General features: G+C 29.2%; 2 protein-coding genes across 2 annotated transcripts in view; both read right to left on the reverse strand.

The window, feature by feature from the left end:
• The window catches only part of LOC142320873 (ionotropic receptor 25a-like), a 31,556-nt gene extending 7,475 nt beyond the window's left edge, over positions 1–24,081 (reverse strand). Inside the window, exons 1-8 of the mRNA XM_075358851.1 lie at positions 23,953–24,081; positions 20,978–21,199; positions 15,907–16,122; positions 11,273–11,372; positions 9,603–9,780; positions 3,039–3,222; positions 1,056–1,177; positions 352–499 (exon numbers count right to left, since the gene is read on the reverse strand). Of these exons, the coding sequence (XP_075214966.1) occupies positions 352–499; positions 1,056–1,177; positions 3,039–3,222; positions 9,603–9,780; positions 11,273–11,372; positions 15,907–16,122; positions 20,978–21,199; positions 23,953–24,057 (1,275 nt within the window). The 5' untranslated portion in view covers positions 24,058–24,081. The remainder of the gene's footprint in view (positions 1–351; positions 500–1,055; positions 1,178–3,038; positions 3,223–9,602; positions 9,781–11,272; positions 11,373–15,906; positions 16,123–20,977; positions 21,200–23,952) is intronic.
• A 1,557-nt stretch (positions 24,082–25,638) lies between these two features.
• Positions 25,639–27,097, reverse strand: part of LOC142321117 (uncharacterized) — a 29,927-nt gene continuing 28,468 nt past the window's right edge. The window contains exons 4-5 of the mRNA XM_075359109.1: positions 26,575–26,741; positions 25,639–25,854 (exon numbers count right to left, since the gene is read on the reverse strand). Of these exons, the coding sequence (XP_075215224.1) occupies positions 25,639–25,854; positions 26,575–26,741 (383 nt within the window). The remainder of the gene's footprint in view (positions 25,855–26,574; positions 26,742–27,097) is intronic.

The raw sequence follows: 27,097 nt of genomic DNA on the forward strand, positions 1-27,097 counted from the left end.
AGTAATCAAAAAATAGTTAACACTGTAAACAATAATTCAAACATCCCTGTAATTGGTTACAAAAATATACTTTTGGTTTTTGGCAGTTATGCATATATTCAGTTATTTTGACCAATTTAGTAAATATAATTAAACTGTTTCTGTGAAAAATAACTTTGTATAGATTTTTTTTTAGAATGGAATGTGTTTTTTCTGTGTTTATTGTAATCATGTTGACTTTTCTGTTATGTAGATTTAATTAGTTGTATTCTTATAAATGTAAATTGTACATTCTATTTTATTTAAGTAAGCAATTTTGAATTTTTTCATGTATTTCTAAAAGTTATAAAATGCAATTTATGTAAATGTTACCTTCTTAATCCCAACAGAAGAATTAGGAACAGGACCAGTTCTTTCAATTGCTTGGAGAATATGACCATATTGTTCTTTAATTGGATAATCCCAGACACGATATTGTGTTTGAACACTTGAACTATCAAGTGTTATCTCTTTCCACATTCTGAAAAAAAATGAAAAATTGATTATTATTATAAATATTATTTATAATTTTAATTTAATCTAATCATAAACATGGAGAGTGTAACTTAAACAAATGGTTAACATTACTTTGTTTGTATTTCAATTTTTCTTTCTAGTGCTACTTAAATTTTGTGTATATAAATAAAGCAGTTTAGATCTGTTCATCCATCTTTATGATGAGATAATATGTTTAATTTGTGTCTTTTCTGATTTTATTTTATGACAACATTGAGTTGGCCATTTTTATTCAGTTGATTTAAATGGTAAAGAGTAAATAAGAAAATGTCAGAACCTTGATTACAGCAGCATTACAAAATTGATAAATAAAAATAAATGATTTACAATTTTGAGCATAGTTATTCATTAGTGATGCCATTGTGACAGTTCAGGATAATTATTCCCCTGGTATTTGAAGAATTTCTGACAGTTTAGCCTTAAGAAAATTGTACGTTATTTCATTTTTATACTTGCCCTATTGATATCTGTTTCTTATAATAAGCAAAGCATTACAATACAGCATTAATATTTTTTGTTACCTGTACAATGTATCTTCTGCATTTTTCATGTTCTGGAAATATTTTTGAGCATCACTGTTTTCAACAACTGTGTAATTTATTCGTGATTGTCTTGCTAGTTGATCCAATGACTGAACAGGTGACTACAATAAGAAACAATAATGACTAAATATTTTAATTTTGTCAATATATAATATACATATTATATTAAATATTAAATAATCCTTTTCCATCAATAATGTACATACAGCAGATGATATTATCTGTCCTGATAACAACTATGAGCAGGGCTGTAATTGCTACCAGACATTAAAACTTTACATTAAAATTGAACTTAAATTCATATTCTTAATTTCATTATATCATTTTTTTTAAATTCTGTTATTTGTAAAATGATATAATATGATTGTTGTGGTACTTCTGGAAATGTGTTATCAATTAAAAAATAAAGAATTATTTGATGAGGTAAGACTACCTTGTATTTTACTGCGTAAGTGGATTTGTATTTGAATAAGACTATTCTGTTCAACAAAATTATTTCCTAAAGTTTGGCCAACATCTCCTGTTACACTCTGTATATATTAGTAATAATAATAATTTATTTCTTGTAAAACTTAATATATATATAAAAAAAAAAAGTTTAATCTATATATGTATAACCAAAGTCATTGAATACAGCACTTTTCTTGTTATTTAGTTAAAGCAAAACAAATTTATTGTGTGCTGTAGCAAATAATAATACTATAAGACAATTATTTCTCCTAAACTGAGTACATGCTTACCAAAACTTATTTATTTATGTACAAGATTGTTCAGCAGAAGTCATTGATTACAGTTAACCTTCCTTCTCACACAATTAACTGAACAGAACACACTAAAAAAAAGGAAAGTAAATTCTTATAAATATGTTAGAAGAAACAAAAAGAAAATCCTGAGAAATTAGCTTTCCTCATTGTTTGCCTTATGTGGGAGTTACCAGCACTAACAATTATAAAAAAAATAAAACCTAGTAGAATTAATTAACAATTCATAATCTTTCTGTGCTTGTATATGTTTACATACTGTTCTCCATTTTCCCTAAATCCAGCTGCGCTCAGGGAGTCCAATATCTGTACTTCTTGTGTCTTGTTTGACAGGAAACTGGCAAAAGAATGGTTCCACACTTTTTGTACACCTACATTATTCATAAACTTATTTAACAATATGTTGTGTCTTACTGTATTGAATGCCTTCCTGTTTTCAAGGAAGAGGCTAGCAACCTTTCTGTTGGCATTTATTCCCTCAAATCATTTCTAAAATACCATGACCAAGCTTTCCCTCAGCGGCAGTTGGGTCCCCCCCCTTTTCCTCGCCGAAGCAGCAGGCCGACCAGGCCTGCTGCTTCGAACTTCTGTCTTCTTCCATCTTCTTCTTCTTGGTCTTCTCCAGGTGGAGGTCGACGATAAATTGAAAATTCACTCTCGTGCAAGCTCTTTTATTGGAGCATGAGAGTGGTGGAGCCGCAGTGCCACTGTGGTGAAAGAACTGCGCAGCGGTAGTGATGCTTGTATCAGTGCATCCGTATACTGTGCACCAGCTCACATTAAGTTGCTACAGTGTTTGTCTGCCGTTATTAAATTAAGCATATATATAGTAACTATTTATATATATATTAATGATTTTTCAATATTTACTTTTTTGATATTCTCAATACTTACAAAACCCTTATTCCTCTTACCTTATTCCTTATTCCTTACTTCTTCCTTATTCCTCTGTACCAATATATTGTATTTTTTATAATCAAAAACCAAGTTGAACAACCCAAGTATAGAATTACAAAGTAAATGAAATGACACTTACATAATTTTTTTTTATTCCAATAGCACTTTCGCAGGATCCCGCATCATCAGTTGTGTATAAATTATATAAAATTACATATCAAAACTTTTTTGATTTCTAATTCTAATGATATTCTGATATGATAGTTAAGAACTTTCAATGTAAAAAATAATTTATGAGACTAACCTGCATTCTTTCAACAGTAAGAAAAGCAGCAAGATTAGCTGTGAATGTGGCCAGCATTAGTACAACAAACAACCAGTATGCTGCTACTAATGTTCTTCCACTTAATGCCTTAGGTGCTTCACCTCCACCTTGAGGTGTAAAAGAAGTTAATGCAAACCAGAAGCTTTCTTTCAGTGTGAAATGCCTGTTGGCAAAGATTATTAATTATTTCTTTCTATTTCATAAATTTGTAATTGAATATTTGAGTTTTTTGTCTTATCAAAAATTTATATAAGAAATACTGTTGAACTTCACTAGAATTTTTTTTTGTAATCTATTTCAATAATGAAACATGTTCTAGATCCTGAAAACTATTATTTTAAGTTACCACTAGTCAAAAATTTTCCCCTTTTTGTCCTCAAAGGTTAAAACAGTATGTTGCCATACTTATGCAAATTTAGTTTATAAGGATAATTTTATCATTTTAAGTGTAATTTTACATAATAAATCTAAAAAGAGTGGTTCCAGTATTAAATGATTTTTTATGAAATACTGTAAAAAATGGCCAAAACTTTCATATCTTTCTAATTTTTGTGAAAAAAATTATAGAAAAATGTCCTGATATAAATATTGTGAAGCATTTCTTACAAATATATATGTATATATTTATATTGAAAAAAAAAATGACATAGTTGTTCCATAGAAATAAGTAGGTTGAATTTTTAATAAAAACTATAATACAAAAACTTTATGCAGATATAGTATTTATACTAAAATCAGTTACTGATATTTATATTAAAATAATTTTATCAAACTAACATTATTTCATAAAATAATAAATTACCCACCAAGTTTTTTTGTACATTAACTCTTCACATTGTTAATCAACAGCCTCAATACACATGCAGGGGACACAAAAGAGTTACACGAACATTGTCATAGGTGATAGACAAGCCATATAACTTTAAACTGCAATCAAATGCCACCTGGAACCAACTGAAGTCGGCTAATCCTTCTAAAACCAGAGCACAAAATGAAAAAAGAAAGAAATAAGAGTGAAGATAGTAGGAGTACTAAAAACGGCCTTTACAAGATAACCCCTTGTGACAACTTCAATGAGTATTGAAAACCCAAAATCTGACACAGCCATCAAATCAGTAGATATGGATTACAGTAATTATATTGAAATTCTAATCATCAAAGTGGTCTCAATATATAAGCCATTGAGTGGAGATTTTAAATTTTATGATCCTTGTAACTTCCAAAACCAGAAGATTAAGTTCATGATTTCAATTACCAGAGCATATTGTGGAGATACAGTGAAACAGTTCCAAGTGGTGAAGAGCTTGAAAACTAGGTATAACAAAAGAAACTGAAACTAATCCATGACTTGAAGCTATTGTCGGTTTTTAACTGCAGCAGATGGCAACATGTCTATAACTCAGACAACATATTTATGAGCACCACGATTTCTCAGCAAGTTGTCAAACATGTGGAAGTCCCATTATTCAAATCTCAACACACAAAACAAGTGGATGAAGCAACTAATGAGATGTCTCAGATCATTTGTGGATGTTGTTAGACCTACACCTGCTGGGAAGAACTACCACCTCACTGGAATACAAAGAGATCCTGCACCATAAATACAAAGAGATCTAGAGACAGAAGGCAAGCAAGAGAGACAGAATTCAGTCCCTTATCATCCTGTCTGTGGTCATGAAAAGCAAAACACCTGCTTGAAGCTGAGAAAGATCTTTCTTTGTTCATCAGAACCATTTCTTGTCTCTTCAAAGATACAAAAAAGAGATGTGACAAAATCTAGTTCCCACTACCCTTCATGACATTACAAGAAATATCAGCTCAAGCTCACAATTGCCTTTTAAAATGTCTACAAACAGAAATGATGGATGGAAAACAAATTTCACTAAATGGTGGTATATTGCAGGAGGCACAAGATACTGCTGTGGACTGATCCAAGCATGGATTACCTTCTGACATGACCTATGATTAATCACTCCTGCACCCACGATGACCTGATGACAAGCAACGACAAGACTATCTACACCTTGATTTGATTGGAAGAATCAAATCTAATCCGCTCTGAACATGAAAACTAATTAGTATACATGTAATACTTACGTTAAATGTACATGTTCTGTAGTGACACACACATACACACACTAACAATAATAATATAAGATATAATGTAATATTATAACATCCCTAGCAGCAAACTGATGCATTACTATATTAGTAATATTAGTGACAGCCCAACTGCAGTGTAATATTTTAGTTTTTTATTCAAAATACAACCGGTTTACTTTTTACAAGGTAAGATTGAGCTGTTTACTCACAAACTAAGTAGTTTATAAGATTTATAGCAAATTCTCTTTTTTTCCAATTTTATTAATTTTTTTTTTAAAGTGTGGAAAGTATTGGCTTTTGGCTATTTTTTATAAAAAAATAAATAAACAAATAAATGTAATTAAGCTCATAAATTGGATTCCTATAAGGGTGTTACATTGTTTAATTTTTTATTGGCTTTAACTTGAAAACAAAGTTGTTGGATGCTTATTGTATATTCAGTAAATGTGTAAAGATTGTTCAGAAATTGATTTTTGACTGGCTGTTGAAATAAACTGGTTACCATAGCATATAGAGTACATACAATATCCACAATTACTTCATAATAATCTTTCAAGACTACCTGTTATCCATTTCATTCAGTTCTTATAAAGCATCATCAGTCAGTGAAATTTAGAATTTTCCATCACAACTCCTGCCAGCAGTGTGCCAAATTTTGTATTTTTAAAGCAGAAGAATAAACTATTGCTGGAATCCATTGACAGTCATCATGTTTATAGTAATAATATTAAATAAGAGTGCTGTGTAAGACCGATGCTAGAAATTTGGAGATGGCTGCACTAATGAACACACAATGATGGGAAAAGAACAAATCCTCAGTTGAACTCATTCAAGCTGAATAAATGAATAAATTATATATTACATTGAATTTTTTTAAAATTAAATAGATTTCCAAAAATTTTAAGAATGATTTTACAGATATTTTATTTGATTTCAATCAGGAATGATTAGGATTTTTGTAAGCTCTATGTAAGACAATAATGGTACCTCATCATCAAGTTTATCTAAATTAAACCTGGATGTACCTGTTTACCATCTAACCAGAAACAGTAAGGTTAGCTGTAAATATTAATAGAAAAAAGATTACTTATTTATTTATTAACATTTAAATTAGATGAAAACACATGGGTAATTACTCAATTTTTTTTATTTTACATTCACAACTTACTGATGTACAATTTATGCTTACTAAAAATTTGCAAAATAAAACAACTTATGTATGCTACAGTCACAATAACCTGAACACTTATAATGTCAGATTCATTAGAATTAACAAAACTATTAAGATTTTTCTGGTGTAAATATATTACATAAATTGATAAATTATTGACTTAATTTTTTCCCTGATTAGCCTCCAGGAATCACCATCAGGTATTACTTCAGAGGATGATATGTATGAGTGTAAGTGATGTGTAGTCTTGTACAGTCTCAGGTCGACCATTTCTGAGATGTGTGGTTAATTGAAACACAACCATTAAAGAACACCAGTATCCATGATCTAGTATTCAAATCCATATAAAAGTAACTGCCTTTACTAAGATTTAAACATTCGAACTCTCGATTTCAGAATTGTTGATTTGCAAAGACGTGTGTACCACTACACCAACCTGGTGAGTATTATAACTTAATATTTATCTTATACAACTGCACCAGATATACTTTTCATTATATAATGTAATCAGTATAGATAATTAATATTTAGGCTTCTTTGTCTTGAAAAAACCTTGTTTTTTTATTTTTTTATTTTTAAAGAAAATGCAGTACAGCATATATGACAAAGTAGTGAAAGATTGTTTTCATCTGTTCCAGATAAACAATTCTTAAGTGCTTTACAATAACCTGTACAGTATTAAATTTATGTTTTTTTTTTCATTATTATATTATCATCATATTTTTTATTATTTTTATCTAACACCCAGATAACTGGGTGTTAAATCTAACTCTTTGGTTAGATTTTTTGTCTTCATTTGTTGAAATCTATTAATATATTTTAAATCAATAATTTTCAGTAGTTATGAACCTTCACTATTGGTGTCAAATCAAATATAATATTAATATTGTGTAATATTAATTTTTTTCAATGTAAGTAGGATATTTATTTTTATTATTGTTTTTTATTATAGAAATAACATTATTCTAAATAATAAAAACAATTATAAAAATTAAAAAAACATGACTGCCAAAAAATAAATTGAACTAAAATATGACAACAATAGATCGAACTAAAAAAAAGAAAACAAGGTATGGAAATAAAGGACTAAACATTGTTATGAAGTATTTAATTAAATAAAATAATGAGTGACCAATCAATATTCAGGCAGTTTTAATTTGTTTTTATATTTTTTCATGTTGTTGAAATAGCAATATATTTTTCATGTTGTTGAAATAGCAAGCATTTAAGGTTGTCTAATGATTAAGTACACACCAGCTGCTATGTTGATAAGAAAATTTTGTCTTTCAATGGATATATTTAAATGCAGTTGGGTGGCTCTTTAATACAAAATAATTACTATTCAGAGTTCTTTAATGTAGGACAATTACTATTCAGAGCCCTCCCCCCTTGACTGCATTTAAATATTTTCTTATCGATGTAAGACCAGATGAGAACTTAATCATTAGACAACCTTAAGTGCTTGCTGTTTCTTTAACAAGAAAAATATATTTAAACAAATTAAAACTGTCTGAAAGGTGAGATTGGTCACCCATTATTTTATTTAATTAGATAGTGGATAACGATGTTCAGTCCTTTATTTCCTTTATTTTATTGTTTTCTTTTGTTTGTACAATTTATTATCTTATTTTATTATCTCAGTTTATTTATTTTTTTGGCAGTCGAGTTTTTAAAATATTTTTTAATTGTTTTTATTATTTAATACTTTTTAGTGATCATCAAGAAAAATACACTATTTGAAAAATTATGGATATAATATATTTAACGTACTGAGCCAAACGAGAAAAACTAAACATTTCAGTTTATTTATTTAATCGGCGTATACCAATCTAAACTTACAGATTTCTCAAGTGATTGAGTTCCTCAAGAGACTTTATCGTGCAGATCATACTGCAATTTTCTGGAATCCAAACATCTAATGGCTAAACTCTCCAATTTTCTAATGCGATTCAGTGCTACATAGACCCTTGGCAAAGATTTGGGCCCTTGGCAAATATGCGAGTGCCCAGATCTATGAAAACTCTATCTAGGATAGTAGTCCCTTGTAGTTTATGCACCGTCAAAAGCCCAGCACAATATTAGTGGTGGCATATGTCGTTCCACTTTGCTGTGACCCCTAAAGCATCAAATTCGACAATAGTGGGTTCGATCTTCAATCTGATGGCGACAGCATTAACTCTAATCGTACTGTCATCAAACTCTAGGAAGACCATTTGCGGGAGCTCACCGGGCTCAAGCTGGTCTCGGCATAGCGCAGGCCACTCGATTTTTATGAGTATATTAGTTAATTTTTGTTCTGGTTAGGTTCCTTTGTGATTTTATATTATGTTAGCAAATGCCCCATTTGAATTTTGAAAATTGGAAAGTTTATTGTGAAGATATAAGAACATTTCCAAATAACTGTGATCCAAGAGTGTACCTGACGCATGCAAAAGTTAGCATTCAACCTATTAACAAATACTGTTTGAATTTTGAAAATTGGACAATTATTTGCAAAGATATTATACGAGCACCCCATTGCACCTCCCAAAACAGTGCCCCAGGGGCACCATGTTTGTTACCTGTTGATGGTTATGATTGGTCTAGCCTCATACGAAGTGTTTGTTGCATCACTTTACCACTATAGTCTCACACACAGTTCCTACAAGAAGCCCATTATTATTAAACAGAAATTTTTTAATTTAATTTTATTCTATTTAACATAAAGTTAATTCTCTTATTTTTGAAATATTATTTGATTGATTTGAATCATTCATTTCAAACCCAGCGAACACAGTGATAGAGGCCCACAGTTCACAGTTCATTAATTCAAATCATTAAAGTTTCTGCTTGAACCAGCAAATCTTCATGACTACATTTATTTATAAATATATATATACATACATATTTATATAGCCTATGACACTCGCGGCAATGTAAGTAAGTATTTGGGGTCATTCATCTAAATCAGTTTGGCCATTGAGGTGTTATGGTGGAACAAACATACATAATACATATACCCTAAATAAATTACACTCCTTTTTGAGCAGTCATGTAATAATATTAAATATTTAAAAAAATAGTATTATTTTATATACTAGAAATAATATTGTATTAGTGTAATAAAAATGTACAGTCATTAAACTAGTTTAATATTTTGAATATTCTAGGATTTTTCTTTAAGAAAGTGTATTTAAACAATGAAAAATATTTTTTTTAGGATAATGCTTATTTAGATTACTGGGAATTCAGATTACTGTGTTTATACTGTATAAGTTTTAAAATCATACCTGCAAGGATAAGGATAGAGTTGTTTATTATTCTGTGCGCTGTATGGAGAATATTTATCAAGAAACCAAATCATAATACCGGTTATTGTAAGTGATGCTAGAATACTGAGCCAGACCTCTAATCTTAGTACAGTCATAAATTTGAATAGAGATGTTTTACGGACTGGTTTCCGCATTACTGAAAAAAATTCAATTAGTGCATATTATTTCATTGTTAGTGAATGTGGAATTTAAAAAAAACTTAATGAAATATTGAAAAAAATATGTATGAAAGAACAGATTGAACTAATTGCATAGCTGTAATGTTTGTCAGGTGCAGAAATGTAATATATGCAACAATGTGTTGCAAAATTCACTCCGTAAAATGGTGTAGTTACTCTTTAGAATAACAAGTATTTATTCCAGGTTTACTAAGGAAAATTTGCAGTGAAGTGATTTCCCCATTGCCTTCTTTATTGAGATGGACATTTTGTTACATATCAGAAACTCAAGTCCATCAAAACACAAGTGATATTTAGGTCTAAATTTGACACTTTGTTAACGTCTGGTTTATTTGCATATAGTCATAGAATGAGCGGTACAGGTAATGAAAAGAAATAATAATTGTATTCATTTCTGTTTAGAAACAATGCTATATACATTATCTCTCCTTAGAAGTTTCTAATACTAGTTTAGATTTTATTGAGTTTTATCTCATTCTGTGGTGATCTGCCTGGTAGCAGTAGGTCCCTTTCTGGTTCTGGTTGTCCTCTACTGTCCCCCTCCAACCAGCTCTGTACCAAACCTTATCCTTTATCCCTTGTAATTTCCAATCATCATCTCATTTTTAAATTTATCCTTCTTCTTCTTCAGATCCTTTCTTGTTAATAATCCTTCCAATGCAATTGTCAAAATTCTATTCTCAGTGACCACATGTCATAGTTTTCTTTTTATTCTTCCCGCATAAGTAATCCTTATTCTTATCCAGTTCATTGCTCACTTTATCCAACCATCTCTTTGTATTCACCTTTCACCTTTCTCTGTATTCACATCTGAAAAGCCTCAGTTCAGTCCTATTTCCTCGTCCTCATCATTCTTGCTTTACTTCCATACAATAAAACACTGCACATAGCACTTAGCCCATCCAAAATTGAGTATATCCATATATATATATATATATATAAATTGTTGAGCCATTTAAAATATTTATGTTGAGCTGGGAACATATTTATATTGAACTTTGAATAATATTATTCAAAGTACTGGCCAACAAGCATACACCTTCCAGAAATTTCTGTAAACTTTTTGGATAAGGGTATCTTGAAACATCAATATATGCAAAAACCCTGATACCAAACATTTTGGCTGATCACTATACTTTACTATTTAGAGCTATGCTGCTGCAGCAGAGCTATAGCTAGGATAGTTAAAGTTATATAGTAATCAAATATATTTTTTTAAACTATTATAAATTTTGAAGAACCAGCATATACAAATATTTTCTGCATTTCTAAATGTGAACATTTTTCATGTAGGTTGTATTAAACAATCACGTGTTGTGTAAAAAATAATGAAAACCGATTCTTGTTGACTACATAATTTACACAGAAAGAATGCACTCTATATGAAATGTTAGCCAAAATAATCAGAAATTCATTTTTATTAGTATATGAACTACTATTTTTGCTTACCAATACTAAACCCGGCTTGTTCAAAATATGGTGCAACAAAATCAACAACCTCTTCCCTTTCAGAAGTCATAGTTAATGATGCCATTATGATATCTGTTTTCTGTAATAAAGAAAAGAAAATTACTCTCTGCATTATACATTAAAAGTTTAGTAAGTAATATTGAATTAAGGAAAAAACTGTAAATTCAATATCACAGTTTAAGAGTGGTTTGCCATAACTTAAGTCAACTAGTCTTGAGATGGAACCATTAATTAAACCATTTTAACTAAAATATTTTGATAACATGGACATTTATTTTCAAATAAAATTAAACTGTGCAATCTACTGTACCATGGGTTTTAATAAGTTTATTTATCTGTCATCTGTATACTGATGTTAACTGCAATCTTAGTATTATGTATTATTTCAAGTTGTATCAGGGTACATAAGTGTTTTCATAATCATGCAACCCACGTGTTCCACAAACTATATTTATTAAACAAGATTAATTTAATTGTCTGATACAAGATACTAAGTAAATTATATTGAACCTTTTGTTCTATTTTTGTGTCACAATGAATGCACAAAATATCCACGTAGAGGATTAACACAGGCGTCAGCTCAGTTTTTTATATTTACTACAAATTTCCTAAAAGTATGTGAATTCTTGAGACAGTATCTGGATTCTTGAGTTTCAGATAATCATAAATAACAAAATTTGTTTCTTAGAGATCTGAAGGTAATGGAGTTCATAGTTTGTTGGAAGTTATATTTTCATTGATAAATTCATATAACAAATTCATAGTCAAATTGGCATACAGTATCATTTTGTTTGTACCATCAGTCTTGCCCTTCAGACCAAACAAGGCTACAAAATTTATAATAATTTCTGAATAACATTCTGCATTTAATATTTCTGTGAAAAAATGGTTCAACTACTTGTCATTGTGAATTCACGCACCAAATACCAATTTTAAAGAGTGCAATGGTCTTTCATAATAAATTTAAAGGTTCTCAGAACTCTTTATTCTATTGGTTTGGTTGTTAACATACCCAAAAAATGAAACCACACTTCACTTGAATGTAAAACATTTTTAAGGTGCATACCACTTTGAACAAAATGTTTGAACCACTTACAGTACTTAAGTTATCAGTTAAAATTCAGATACTTTCAGTTCATGCACTGCTCAAATTCTGTAGGGAAATAACTTAAGCTTTTTTGCCGCCTTGTGAATAACTCTGACCAAAAATCCAGTCTGTCGAGAAAGTTTCCTAATTGACTTTCTTGGAGAATGTACAAACTACTGATGATTGTCACGCAAACTTCATCACATATCACTAACAGATAATCACTATATTTGTGATCAGCTCCATTTTTTATTTCATGAAATTTAGAGTCTAAATGAACAACAGTCGATTTATTTGGAACATCATTGTTGGAAAGATTAATCATATAATAATTTTGTCATTCAGAATAAGATTGATTGATTAAATAATGTTTCATGATACATATATAATAGGCTCCTGAAAAAAAAATATGCATGTACTACCGCAAAACTATTGTCAAAGATGGAGAGGTGATAAATCAAGTGATCTATGGGTTTTGACCTTGTTTAGTTCAGTCTTAAGAAAAAATCTATCAAGCCACAAACCCTATAACATCAAACTTACAAGTGTAGGATTATATCTGTTTTGGGTGACATGACCTTTTGTATACACCACACAAAAATTAAATTTATCAAAGTCGACAATAAAATACTGTAGATAAAAAGTTCAAAACTAATGCACTTGAGAGAGTTTATTTTTTTAAGATGAAAACTGCAATTTTATTTCTGTAAATACTCTTTTTGATCATATCTTTATTATACAAACAAACAAAACTACAAACAAGGTCAGCAGTTTACCCATCTATCTAGGACAACTAAGTGGAATTAACTCCCTTCCAATTTGATGGTTCTGCTACTCCTGAAAGACTTCAGGGAATAATATTCTGGAATTCATAGCTGTGAAATAAGGATAAATTATCAGTGGCTGAAGCAATGTTTAATAAATTATAAATCACTCAAGTTAAAGAATGCTGGATGCAGTTTACTGCATCCAGCATTGCTGCTGGTACCTTTTTAGTATTAATAAACATAGAAGTCAGTACCAATTAAAATAAAATAGACAATTTAAAGTTAAGCAGATAATTTATAACAATATTCTCTATTCTGCACATTTTTCTTGAGTTATTCACCACTGGTCTAATTTATAGGACTACTGTAATAAACTAAGGAATGAGTACTACTGCCTAAAGCTCTTGATAGTAGTTTCTATTTATCTAGGCAAAGTATGTATCAGAAATAAATCTTCCTGATAAATGTTCTCTCATTCTTTTTTGGTAATTATTGTTGATTTCAAAAAAGTAGTGCTTTATTTCTTCCCATGTATTTTTAACATTACCTGACATACCCAGGGAGATTCATGTCTTAGCTTCTAGGTAGCTACTTCATTTTGTACAAACCTAATTTCATGAATAAATATTCTATGGTAAAAACTTATAATTTTGTTTATGACAATTAGTGAACAATATGTCAATGGGACCTAGCCAAAACAATCAACTACCCTTATCAGACCCAATCTCTCGACGGGTTGATTATCCCCTTTTTCTTTCCTCCTCATTTCTTATCCTTTATTCCTCATTGCTTGGATGAGTACCATGGGAATTACCATGGTTTCATCTGTGTCATCATACTTCCAGCTGGAAGTAATCAGTAGATTATGCTGATTTATTGGTGTTTCCAAGGAGATTTCTATTGGGAATCAGTATTTTGGTAACACCCTCTCTGTTTCTATGGAACTGTCCAAGGATTCTGGCCTATCTGGAGGTTACACAAGAGAGACTAGTGGTTGAGTTTACTACTAGGTAACACAAAAGATATTCTTATTCCTGTTCATCCATTATAATCTAATCTGATTTGGATCAGTACAGTTTTCTAAAAATAAAATAGTACTAATTCTACGTTATCTGTATTAAAGTTGAGAAAAATCAGAAACTATTAGTTAGATAGGGAAATTTTGCACTAAACAATGCATGTTGATCAACTGCTTTTATTAATCATGTTTTTACGCCAGCCAGCTACAGTCACTATAAATTCATATGTTGTCCATCTAAGGATGATATTTCTAAAATAACTTCTGTAGTTATTTAAGTTATAAAACAGTATTATTGCTTACATTGGTTTGGATGTTTTCTTAGTATTATGGTTGAATATGAATCTAGTCTTATAATTTTATTGTTGTTTTCTTTATTTTTGTGTTTTTACCAGAACACAAAAAATTAAAAATTATGACTAATGCTTACATTGTGTACATTCTATCTGATTTTTTGTTTTTTTATAGTATGTTAAAATACCTTTAGTGATATAATAAAACATAGTTTGGTGATACTAAAGTAATTTTCTAATAAACCCAAAATGATGAACACCAGACAGATATGCCACAAAAGATGGTCATTAAATTTTTAAATAGACATTATGGATGTACTTCGAAGTAAATATAATTACAAAGTGAGTCTTTTTTAAATAGTAAAAAATTTACTTTGAAAAAAATTAAAAATGAAGATGATGCAGGATGTTCTGTTCCTAGTTTGACCCAGCTAGTGCTGCGCTCTAGTATCTACTAGCGCTGGCCTGCGAGTCAGTTTCATACTTCCATTCGAGAGACGAATCCCGTCTGGCGCAGTCATGTATTTCTTGGTCTAATGTGACTAGTGTTATTTAGTATTGTACAAAATAAATTCAACAGTCCTAGAAAAACATGGTTTCATCATTACATCTGAATACCAGTACAGTCCATACTAGTTCTAAAGACTTAACACAGGAAAACAAAACAGAGCAAAACATGGCAGAATAGTATATTATAATTTAAAACTAAAATAAAATGAATTTCTTTTACTCTTCATATTAACGTTGAGGTTACTTAGAGTATTTCAGAATTAAATTCTCAACAAATTGTATTGAAAATTTTTATTTGTTTACTGGTAATTTAACTAAGTTATTGTACATTAAACTAAAATATGTGTTTTGTGATATCAATTTTTTTCTGTTTTATTATCATTTCCCTAAAAAATTACTAGAGATTAAAAATTCTGAAAAAAATTACTAGAGTTCTGAAACCTGTTTAATTCAGTTTTTCAGATCAAAAATCATATTCAACCACTAAATTTACTTCTTACTTTATTTAAGTATCAAGAATCAGAATTGTTTCATTTTACTTTTAAAGCAAAATCAAGGCAAAATTTACACAAGTGATAACTTAAAAACAAAGCATTTCATAGGACCAATGTTCATGACTTTTTTCTACATTTTCACTTGAAGAATACATTCCAAAATCTTTTCCAATACATATGAATTATATAAAAGATATATATTTTTTAAATTTATTTAAATACCATGAGCTCCTGTCTTTCCAGCTTAGCTACATATTGTTTTGGTGGATTGAAATTTTGGTTGTAGCAAATTATAAATTTACATTATCACTAAGCATTTGAAACTTACTGGTTAGCTATATAAAAAAAATAATAATAAAATGAATACAAAAGCATTTATTATGATTTTTATAATACAATTATTTGCGAAGACCTGAATTAAAGAAAATAATGATTCTTACTTACTCCAGCACTAAGATCACCAATAAGGCCATCCCAAGAACCATCAGGTGCCCTTGTTCCAAATTTATTATTAACAACTAACTCGTAATCAAAATTCATATCCTTTGCAAGTCGTTTTGTAAAATCAATGCAATATCCTTCCCAGATCTCTGCTCCATTACTGTCACGCCTAACTTTTCCTGTCAGTAGATCTCTTGATGGATATGTCCAAGGTACTGCCTAAAAGAAAAAGTGAGATTAATTCACTTAAATGAAATGTATTACTATTTGTTATCATATGATACCATTTGTGATGGTATCATTTTCTTTATTTCATGTCAAAGGACTAAACAGTTTTCTTGGCAGTCTGGTCCTTTAATTACAGATTTGTAATATGTAGGTAGCATTTACTGGTAAAGTTGACTTTATTATAACTGATTGTTTTTGATGATGATAAATAAAAAAATGACACTATCATTTTTCTGATTTGTATTTTATTGATATTAAATATAAACTATGCTGATAATTTTAGAAATGTTTGATTATTTTCAAATGAGCAAGAAATTTTGATTTGTATATGAATAGTAATTTGTGGAGAGCCACATCTTAAAACTACTTAATTATCTTCTAAAATCAATGTTGATCACGTCAAAATGAGAATATGCAAGTTCAGTATAACAATAAATTATTTTCCTAATTTATAAGATAAATGTTATAATCTCAGTAGAAAATTACAGAATCATATTACGAATGAAATTATTAAAATCTTTACAGGGATTTAGCTTGGTAGAATGGAAAATGGGTGTCTAGGAATGGAGTTTTAAATGAGTATCAGCACGGCTTTAGAAGGGATTATTGCGGTGTAGATAACATTTTTCATCTCTTCTCTACAATTAATCTTTTTAATTACAAAAGTAAAAGGTTATACATTTTTTTTGCAGACTTTAAATCTGCATTTGACCATGTAGTTTGGCAGGCACTTTTATATAAATTAATTATATTTAAGCAGTAAATTTATGAAATTCCTGAGAGAAGTTTATTTAATAATATTGTTTGAAACTTTGAAACACTGAATGGCTGCTTTTAAACAAGGGTTTCTTGCCTTATCACTGTTTTATTTTATTTGTTCATTCCTAATTCACATAATGAAAGTGGGAGAAGGGTAAAATTTGGTGAGTTTATTACTAGAGTACTAGAGTATTATATTGTATGTAGATGGTTTGGTGTTTTTGCAGCCATTCTCATATTTTTATCAAGAAGTAACTTTTGAGTATGACGAAAAGTAATATTTATAAACACGTGAACAGAATCATGCTCAGAAAATTGTTTACAGGAACAGATATGTTGATCAGTACAGAAAGTCGCACAGGACTTTGTGAATAATTGTATATATAAGAGACATGAAAAGTAATGCACAATTGCTCATTACTAGCAAATGAAAAGAGGTAATCAAATGAAATGAATATGACATAAAAATAAATTTTATTTTTTACATAAAATTATGTTTAATTTTTCATATAGTCACCATTTATAGCTGCATATTTTTCCCATTGGTGAGCCAGTTTTCTGAATCTGTTAATGAAGGCAGACCTTCCTTGATCCACAACTTCACTTCATCCTTCAGTTCATCTACCATGATGAAATGAATATCTTTAATATCCCTCTTTCCTTTCTTAATTATGGAAAGAAGTGAAAATTACAAAATGCCAAATCTGGTTAGTATGGAGGGCAAAATAGACTGAAATTTCAACTTCACAGGAGCCTTGATAGTTGGTAGTTAAGTTTTTTATGGACTCCTTAGTTTTTACGCTTTTTTGTATTTATGGTTAAGATAGGTTCAGTTTATTGTCTATAATTTCAAGAACTTCTGTTTTTGCATGTTTCCTCTCCTTCGCTGACATTAGTTATGTTGTTTCCTGGTAAATCCCCTCCCTCTTGCCCAAAGCTTCACAGTCAGTGTCCTGCATTTTGGAACTGTCATTTGTCTCAATTGCATTGTTTATCTCGGTTGTGTGATTTATTATTCTGTTTGGTATTGTGTGTTCACTGTTTTGTTGTAATGAACATGCTGATGATAACAGAAACCCATTAATGAAAAGGATTAAATCTTATCATGTTCAAACACTTGGAATATAAAAAAAAACATACAACAATAATGTACAAATTGAACTCGACTCACTGCAAATCTAACACACATTTCATCCGTAACATTTATCTATCTATCTTATCTTCCTAACTCATAAAAACTGCCAACAATAACTTCAGTCAACACAAAAGTAGAGAACAGCAGCACCAGTCATGGAAGATAGCAACAAAATTAACTGTAAAAGAGTTTTAAAATAAATTTGTTTCAGTTTGTTATTAAATATTAGTTTCATGATTTTTACTACTACCATGGGCAAAATATTTTAAATATCTTTAGTGTAGTTCCAGTTTTAATGAAATAATTTGCAACAACTGATTCTGAATAAGCAGTAATTTTTGATATTTAAAATAAGTTTTTGAAGGAACCAACAACATCATATTATAATATAAGCTCATAAGAGCTTATTTGTTCTACAAATAGTATTTTGTAGATACATTAGATATATCTCTTTTTTGTTTTGTGTGCTGTGTAATTTTCTATAAATCCTTTTTTAAACGACTTACTTACTTACTAGCCAACGTCCGCTCTTGGCTATTGAGCCATTCTGTGACGCGCTGATCAGTATAGACGGGCTTCTATGTAAATGGGGTCTTCAACATCCCTCTGCGAGTGGTCCAAAGCTCTGCAGGTCCCCAGATGGTCTGCATCCATAGTTTTGTAGCTGCAGAGTTGAAATGCTGGAGAGGTCAGAACCCATATCCAATGTAGGTGCGAGGCCAGATAATCATGTCTGGTTTTTAATTTAAATGCAGCAACACTGACTGCTCGAGGGAGGCTATAGATTATAGAGCCGTGTGTAACAAGGCTCTCCCACTTCTTTCCTGCCGCTGATTCTTTGCAGTTTTTGCCAATCTATTTATTGACTGCAAAGTTTATTTGCACTTTGGTTGAGTCAAAAGACGTGTTGCATGGCTGGGGCAGAGAGGTTCTCAGCTTTGCCAATTTGTTAGCCATTTCATTACCATATATGTTAACATGGCTGAGAACCCATTGGAATTTCAACTGCCAACCTTGACATCCCAGTTCATTTTAAGGTCTTCCTGCACTCCAAAGTTCTTGTGCAATCAGTTATAGAGTTACATGACAAGTTATGGCTACTTGCGAATCAACAAAGAAAACTGCCTTCCATGTGGTAAGGATTTCAAGTTGGGTGGCGGCTGCTTGAATCACAGCAATCTCTCCATCATAATTGCTTTGTGGAGCGCAGACTAAAAGATGCCCCTGGAATTGGCGGCAGTAGTACGCGGCTCCTGTTTCTCCATTCCCAGTATTGATGACCAGTCTAACCATTCCTGCTCCAGATAACCTTCATGATTGGTTTGGAGTGCAGCCTATTTTAATTCCACCTCAAAAGAGGTGAATTTTGGCAGTTGATGATTACTTAAGTTTTATTTGGCTTGCAGTAGCTGGTCGAAAGAATCTTGATAGGTTTTAAGTGGTGTTACACCTACATGTGTCTAGGGTCATTTTTTAAATGATGAACAGGTTTTATTAATAAAAATATTACATTTAATGCATTTAATTTTGTATATTTCTCTATTATTTTTATTGTTGTTATTTTTAAATATTTTATACTGTGATCAGTATAAAATATTTTTTTTTTTTTTTTTTTGGTTTATATGATTTTTTATATTATTTTTATTTTTATTATATACATTAATAATTTTTCTGTATGATTTTATTTGTGTAATTGTATTTTAAGTATAAACTATTATTAATCTTTGTGTTATTTTTGTTGTTGTATTTTAGTGTAATTATCATGGTATTTTTATTCTGTTTTTTTTTTTTATTTTTATATATAAATTGTTTCTATAATTTCATCTTAAAACAAATTAAATATTCTATTTGTTTTATTTCATCTACTTCTTTTTTGAGTTTATTTTTATTGTGTTTTGTATGATGAGTAGCTCTAAACATCATGTTTTTATATATATATATTCATTTTTTTGTGACCATGGGTGGTTAGAATTTAAAAGTATTATAATATTTTTGTTGTGCGTTTTCTATAAACTGTTGTTTGTATTATATTATTTATGTTTATTTTGATTTTTTTTTTGTCTTCAGTCATTTGACTGGTTTGATGGAGCTCTCCAAGATTCCCTATCTAGTGCCAGTCGTTTCATTTCAGTATACCCTCTACATCCTACATCTTTATTTTGATGTCAATATAAATAAAAAAATATTTTTCTGTTATCTTCTATTTCATAAGTAAATTAAAAATTTTTATTGTAATTGTTAAGTTTATTTAAAATGATCAAATGTTCGTTATTTATAGTAAGATTATCTATGACTTAAACATAATCTACTTATGTTATCCACAATAATATTTGGTGTATATTTAATATGCTATGAACTATTTTATTTTCAAAATCTTGTATAAATATTTCAGCCTTACTGTGATAGCAGATGTAGGTAATCCCAACGGTAAGTCTTCTGTTTGTGAATAACGATTATTCTATATATAAGTATTATTTGTTAAAAGTATTTAAGAATGCGTTTCACTGTTAACAAGTAGATATTTTATATTGCTGTACCAAATCGAGAAATCTAGTTTGCAGTTAATATTTTCAATGTCATAATTTCAGCTCCTCAACAAACATGGTTAGAGGTACGTGAAGTCCTTTCTGCTTATTGTAGATTTGTATAGATACATTAAAAAAAGACACATTTTAATTAAATTATGTATCTTCATCAGTAAACTTTTGTACCAATCATTTTTTTATCACATCAAATTTTATTTTTTCCATAGGACTTACATTAACAGAAATACCTTCAAAGGTGGTCTTGTTTTACTGTAAATCAAACTGATGACCTTCATTTAACATTCATTAATTATAATAAGTTATTGAGGATGCCATTCAAATGTAGTTTGTGATATTTTATAATTTTACTATGCAAGAATTACGAGTAATCACAATGATGAATAATTATATTGTAACCAAAATTTACCTTTGATGTCCCAATACGAAAAAAGCGTTTAACTGGATTGACGACAAGTCCTGGGGCAGTTTGAAGACCACTTTCTGTATCCCAGTTAGCCAGTTTGGTATCACCACCAGGATTGTTTTCTAAGGATGATGGTCTGCTAGGTGTTACTGTGATTAGAAATTCTAACTGAGGATAAATTTCTAAAGAATTAGATGAAAAATGTATCCCTGGATATCTGTTTTCCTACATATGCAACATAACAATTATTTTTATTAATGATTATTATTATTATTATTATTATTCTAATTATTATTTGTTATTAAATATTGATTTAATGTGCAATAACGTAACAGCATAGCATAAATTATTTAGGTAGATTATTCTACAGTTATTTGGCTATGGATATTTCATATTTTACATGATGAGTCCCATGCTTATTGTGGTATAACTGTTGTCTGTAACCAATCAGAATGTTGAACTAAAACAAAAATTTAATTTTAGAAGAAAGTTTAATTTTGATTCATTGATATCTGTTGCTTCTGTTATGGGCCAATTTTGCAACCTTCCTATCCAATTTACGTTTGATAAATCCTACTTCCTTAATCAGTTTTATATAAATTACATTCTTTGACTTGTACAGTTTTTATCTACTAGGTATTCCTTCTTTACCAGATTGGTTAATCATAGACACCTTAAATGTAGACCACTAAGTTAGCTCATCATTGTAAGATTTTTGACACATATTTCTCACCCCTCCAATTCATTTTTATATTTCTTCATTTTGAATTTTATTGACCAACCTTCAATATCCTCTTGTAACATCACATTACAAAATTTATGTTTAGTTGTGTAACTAATGTCTAATGGAATGATATGAAAAATTATGTGACTTCAGAGGAAAACATTTGAACTCTGACCTGCAAGTTGATCATCTCATTACAATTACAAACCATAACTTTGAAAGAGTTTCTGGCCAAAAATTTAAATAATAATTAGATCATTCTACTTATTTGCCAGACTTACCATTCATAATTTCTGTTTTTTCTCCAAAAATTAAAGAATACACTAAAAAGATAAAGATTTTCTGAAATTAATGATATCCAGCTTGATAAAAGAAATCAGAAGTATTCAAGAAAAAGAGTTCCAGACCTTTTCATAAAGTAGGTAACAGTTTTTAAAACAGTTTGGAAAAAAGTAAGGGAGTATTTCAATATGATGATGCTAATTTACAATTCAAAACATTTGTTTTTTGTAGGTACATTTTCTATGTAATTTCTTATTCGTTTTTCTGTCCCATTCATTAGTTTGTTATAATCTTATTTATTTTAAAACTGAGTTTCTCTTGTAATAAATCCATGCTACTCAGAAGCTCTTCAAATTTTTTGTTTTGTTTTGCATAAATAATATTGTCATCAATGATTCTTTGTTTCCTTTCCTTAGATAGTTACTCTAATCTTAAATTTCTCCTTCAATTCCCGTGTTGCTTTTTCTATGTATGTCTTGAAAAGCGGTAGGGGTAATTTCATTCCTTTCTGATAAAGAGCTACCTTTCATTCTTTTATCACTGATTACTGTCTAGGTTGTGTGTAACCCTTATACCTCAATTATATGCTTCCTTATATACTTCAATTATATATTCTCTTTTAAATTTTGAATATTTTGTTAAAAAAATCTATTCATTCTAAATCATTTAATGACTTTTTTTCATATTAATAAATCAGTTTTATTCTGTTTGTCTACCTTAGTTTTGAAACTGAGAATGGCATCCTTTATAACTGATCTCTACCAGAAAGTGAACTGTACCTTGTTCAGCTACATCTTGTTCTATTTCACATTGTATTCAACTATGAACTATCCTAGTGTAATTTTTATGCACGAGTTAATAGATTGATATAGGTTCCTATTATGATATTTCCTATAGACTGATTTCCTATGGACTGATACTTTTATATTTATCTTCTCCTATTTTTATAATTATTACTCTTTTTTTAAAATTTAGTGATATTTCTTCAGTATCATAAAATCTAAACACTTATATTTATATCTAGCCCTACTTCTTTTAAATAACAATTCTGATGGTAAATTATCTACCTCTACTGCTTAATTTCAATTATTATTGTTTTCCAATTACACTTATATAGCTTAATTTTCTGTTATTTTATGATTATTAAAATATAACATTAGTTATTATTATCTTTGTGAAAAATAGCTTATATTCATTTTGAAAAAGTTGCTAATATGAATCAAATACAAACATAAAAATATTTAATGTTATGAAGAATTTTCTGGCTATTAAATATTTGTTGTCTCTTGTATAAAATATCAAACCTTGAATTTTGAAATTCATATAGTTTTTTAAAGTTATCCAACAAATCTATTTTAGTGGTTTATAATGGCATTTTAATTTTTTTTTATGATTTTTCACCATATAAGCTCAGGATTTGTACAAAAGGAAACTTATAAGTTACATTTTTAATATATAAAAAATTATCTTTACAGAATTCTAATATATAATCTTTTGGTGAAAGGCAAAGACAATACCATTCTCCAATATAGGTTGACATTAGGCTTAATTATTGCTTTACATTATACAAATTAATGTTGACCTAAAATTCAGTCCTATACCATTATAAATCATCCAGTATAGTCTTATTGAATGACGACTGTGAAGTTTTTGAATCCCTAAAACAGTCCTTTAGAGTGATTCTTAATGACTCTATTTATAACTTTATTTTATCAAACAGATTTCAGAATTCCATTGAAAAATTTTAGCTCAAATATTCCATTAATTGAATTCTCTTCCATTACAACATACAAACCAAACCTAAGTACAACAGCACTCAGATTTTACACAATTTCACCCTCAATGTTTTTTTTTTTTATTATTCAATAATCAAACATTTAATTTTAATTATTAGCTACATTATTTATGTACAAAATTCAGAATTTTTCAGTTTTTTATACATTTGTTAATTAATTAATAATAATTTTATTACCTGTAATATAGTATAAAATCTTGAAGCTAGAATATTTGGAATTATTGTGTCTGCTTTAAGGCAATCAGATTTCACTGGTTCAATATAACTTTTATTTTTTATCATATCTGCAAATACTTCACCTATTGCTTTTGATAACAAACTAATAAAAGCTAGAGTTACCTGTAATTCATATACAAAAAAATTCTATTTATAGTTATAATTTATGGGAAGATTATTTATATTACACATAAACAAGAATACAAAACAAATTGGTGAGGCATTTGCCAAGCATTGATACATTAATGGCTAATAGTATTGTAGTATACAATAGCGTGCAAATTAATCCAAACACAGGGAATGTTTTTGTTTATTTTTATGCTGTGGCTACACTGAATGACCACACCCATTCTTTAAGTTGTCTGATTTATGTGGGATTATGTTCTTTGGTTATATAGCAATTTTTATTATTTAGAAAATTAAATTATTTAACAATCATATTATAAATTCTGTTTTGTGAAAGTTATTTAAATTTTTATTACAAAATCATGTTTTCATATTTTTGTTCTGTGTGTCTTGTATGTATAATAATGGACGTAACTCCAAGAAAGTGTTTGAAAAATGCTTCTCTTTCTGTGTGTACCAAATTGACACAATAACAAATAGGTTTTTGAGTGTGGTTTTGGACTAGGGACACTAAATGTTATTTTAAAACAATTTAAAGAAAGTGGTTCCTTTTCACCTGAAAGGAAAAGGAAAATGTGAAATGTGAAAAAAAAACTACTCCAACACAGGATAAGTTATTAATGAGAAAAAGTAATCTTTATCCAAAAATATCAGCTGTGGACTTAAATCTAGCGTTAGCAGCAAGTGGAACAAATCTACAAATTACAACTGTTATGAACTGTTACAACTTAAAAAGCAGCTTTCAACACAGCAGTGTGTTGCAAAAAAAGGCTCTTGTGGGCCAAAGTACATGCTAATTGAACCAAAGAAGACTGGAAAAATGTTGTTTTCCGATGAGTCACATTCTATGTTCATGGGCAAAGGGTTTAATACATTAGAAAAGCATCAGATGAAAATATGTCACCGGCTCATATCCAATAATCAGTTAAATATCTCCAGAAAAAAATGTTTTGGGGTTGTTTCATATTTGAAGGTCCTTGTTCATTACTTCCAGTAGATGAAATGTTGAAAAGTGATCGACATATCAAGATTCTGAAGGAAAGGGTTGTGACACAACTTCAGAACAAATTCCCACAAGACAGTATTTCAACAAGATTTGGCGCCATGCCATACTGTCAAAAAAAGTGTAAAAATATTTTTAAGAATGAAACATTAAAGTGCTTCTGTGGCCAGGCAACTCCCCAGACTTAAACCCAATGAAAATTTCTGGACAAGAGTAAAAAAGAATAAATTGTACCACAAAATTTAAACTCATTAAAGAAATAATATTAGTATGGTTTCATGATGAAGAAATAAAAAAAAAATGTGTAGTTCACTTGTTGAATCTATACCAAATTGTGTACCATTAAGTGATTAAGAATAAAGGAAGTCATATTAATTACTAGTTGTTCACGAATTCTACAGATATGATCTCTTTTTCCAAATAAAGTTAACTTTTATTAAATAACAACTGTGTTCAGATTATTTTCATGCTACTACAGGTTTTGAATTATCTTTTATTAAATAACAACTGTGTTCAGATTATTTGCATGCTACTACAGGTTTTGAATATACCTTAACAGATTCGGGGCAGACACACGCTTCTGGCAGTTGAGCTAGTGAGCAGCATACAGATTTTTTCATGACGTATTTTGTTATTGATACTGTGAGAAGTCCTGCATGAAATTTTTCATAGTTAAAGTCAGTAAATACTAAATTCCAGTGGTCATCTTTCTTTATTAAATTTGCTTCCATTGCCTGAAAATTAAATTCTAGACTTTATTTGAATTTGTAACAACAAAAAGAGAAATTTTATTTTATTTATTTTGCTAACAGAACTTACCCATGTACTATTTACTGTCAAACAAGTCCTACAAGTAGCTTATGTAATCCATAAGTATTATGTGTAATAATTTGTTTAGAACATTTTTAATTTCTAAACAAAAGACCCTAAATTATTAGCTGCTTTTTTTTTAGATATTACTTTAGAGAATGAATGAGAATGAGAATGATATGTATGAGTGTAAGTGAAGTGTAGTCTTGTACACTCTCAGGTTGAGCATTTCTAAGATGTGTGGTTAATTGAAACCTAACCACCAAAGAACACTGGTATCAACAACCTAGTATTCAAAACCATATAAAAGTAACTGCCTTTTCTAGGATTTGAACATTGGAACTCTTGACTTTGAAATCAGCTGATTTGCAAAGACATGTTCACCACTAGATGAATCCGGTGGGTTAAATTATTAGCTGCTTAACTTAATTCAAAATGACCACCTTCAAATCATTCTGGTTTAGCAAAATTATTATTAATAGTTTATTCTTATTAATAGGAAAACCTAGAGTAATAGTAAAAATAATTTCACAACATTAAAATCTAAATACTAAATCTATTAGAATTTATAAAGTATTAATTTTTATGTTTTTAGTACTTTAAATGAATGTAAAATTAATTAAAATATTACCATTTACACTTACTTGAGAAAATATAGTGTTGATATGAAATGTGTCTGCAATAATTACAAGAAATGATGGTATGGGAAGCATATTTGCTATTGTTTTAATAGTTGTCGCATTTAAACCGTCTAAAGCTAGTACTCTGAGGTGAGAAAATTCTATCAAATAATAAAGGCTTTGCTCCAGCTCTAAAAAAACAGTTAATATAGATAAATTAATAGGAATCTGTTTTTATTATTTTTATAAATTGTTTTTATTATTTTGAAGTTATTATCAGTTTTTTCTGATGAAAAAACTGATGAAAATTATAGTATTTACTAATTGAAAGCACATCCATGTTAAGTAAAGTTTGTGTTTTTAGTACTATGTGTTTGAGTACATACTCATATAATCGTTTAAAATAACACTATAAAATCATGTATTAAAGATATATGTAAAGACTAGTACAGTTTTCAAAAAATTAATTAGAAATCCTAGATAATATTTAATTTCCAGTTTCACATATTAACTACCAGTAACTATTTTTTCTGTATTCAAGTTTTAG

Source organism: Lycorma delicatula, chromosome 3 (assembly GCF_047948215.1).
Source record: "Lycorma delicatula isolate Av1 chromosome 3, ASM4794821v1, whole genome shotgun sequence".
Taxonomy (NCBI): Eukaryota; Metazoa; Arthropoda; class Insecta; order Hemiptera; family Fulgoridae; genus Lycorma; species Lycorma delicatula.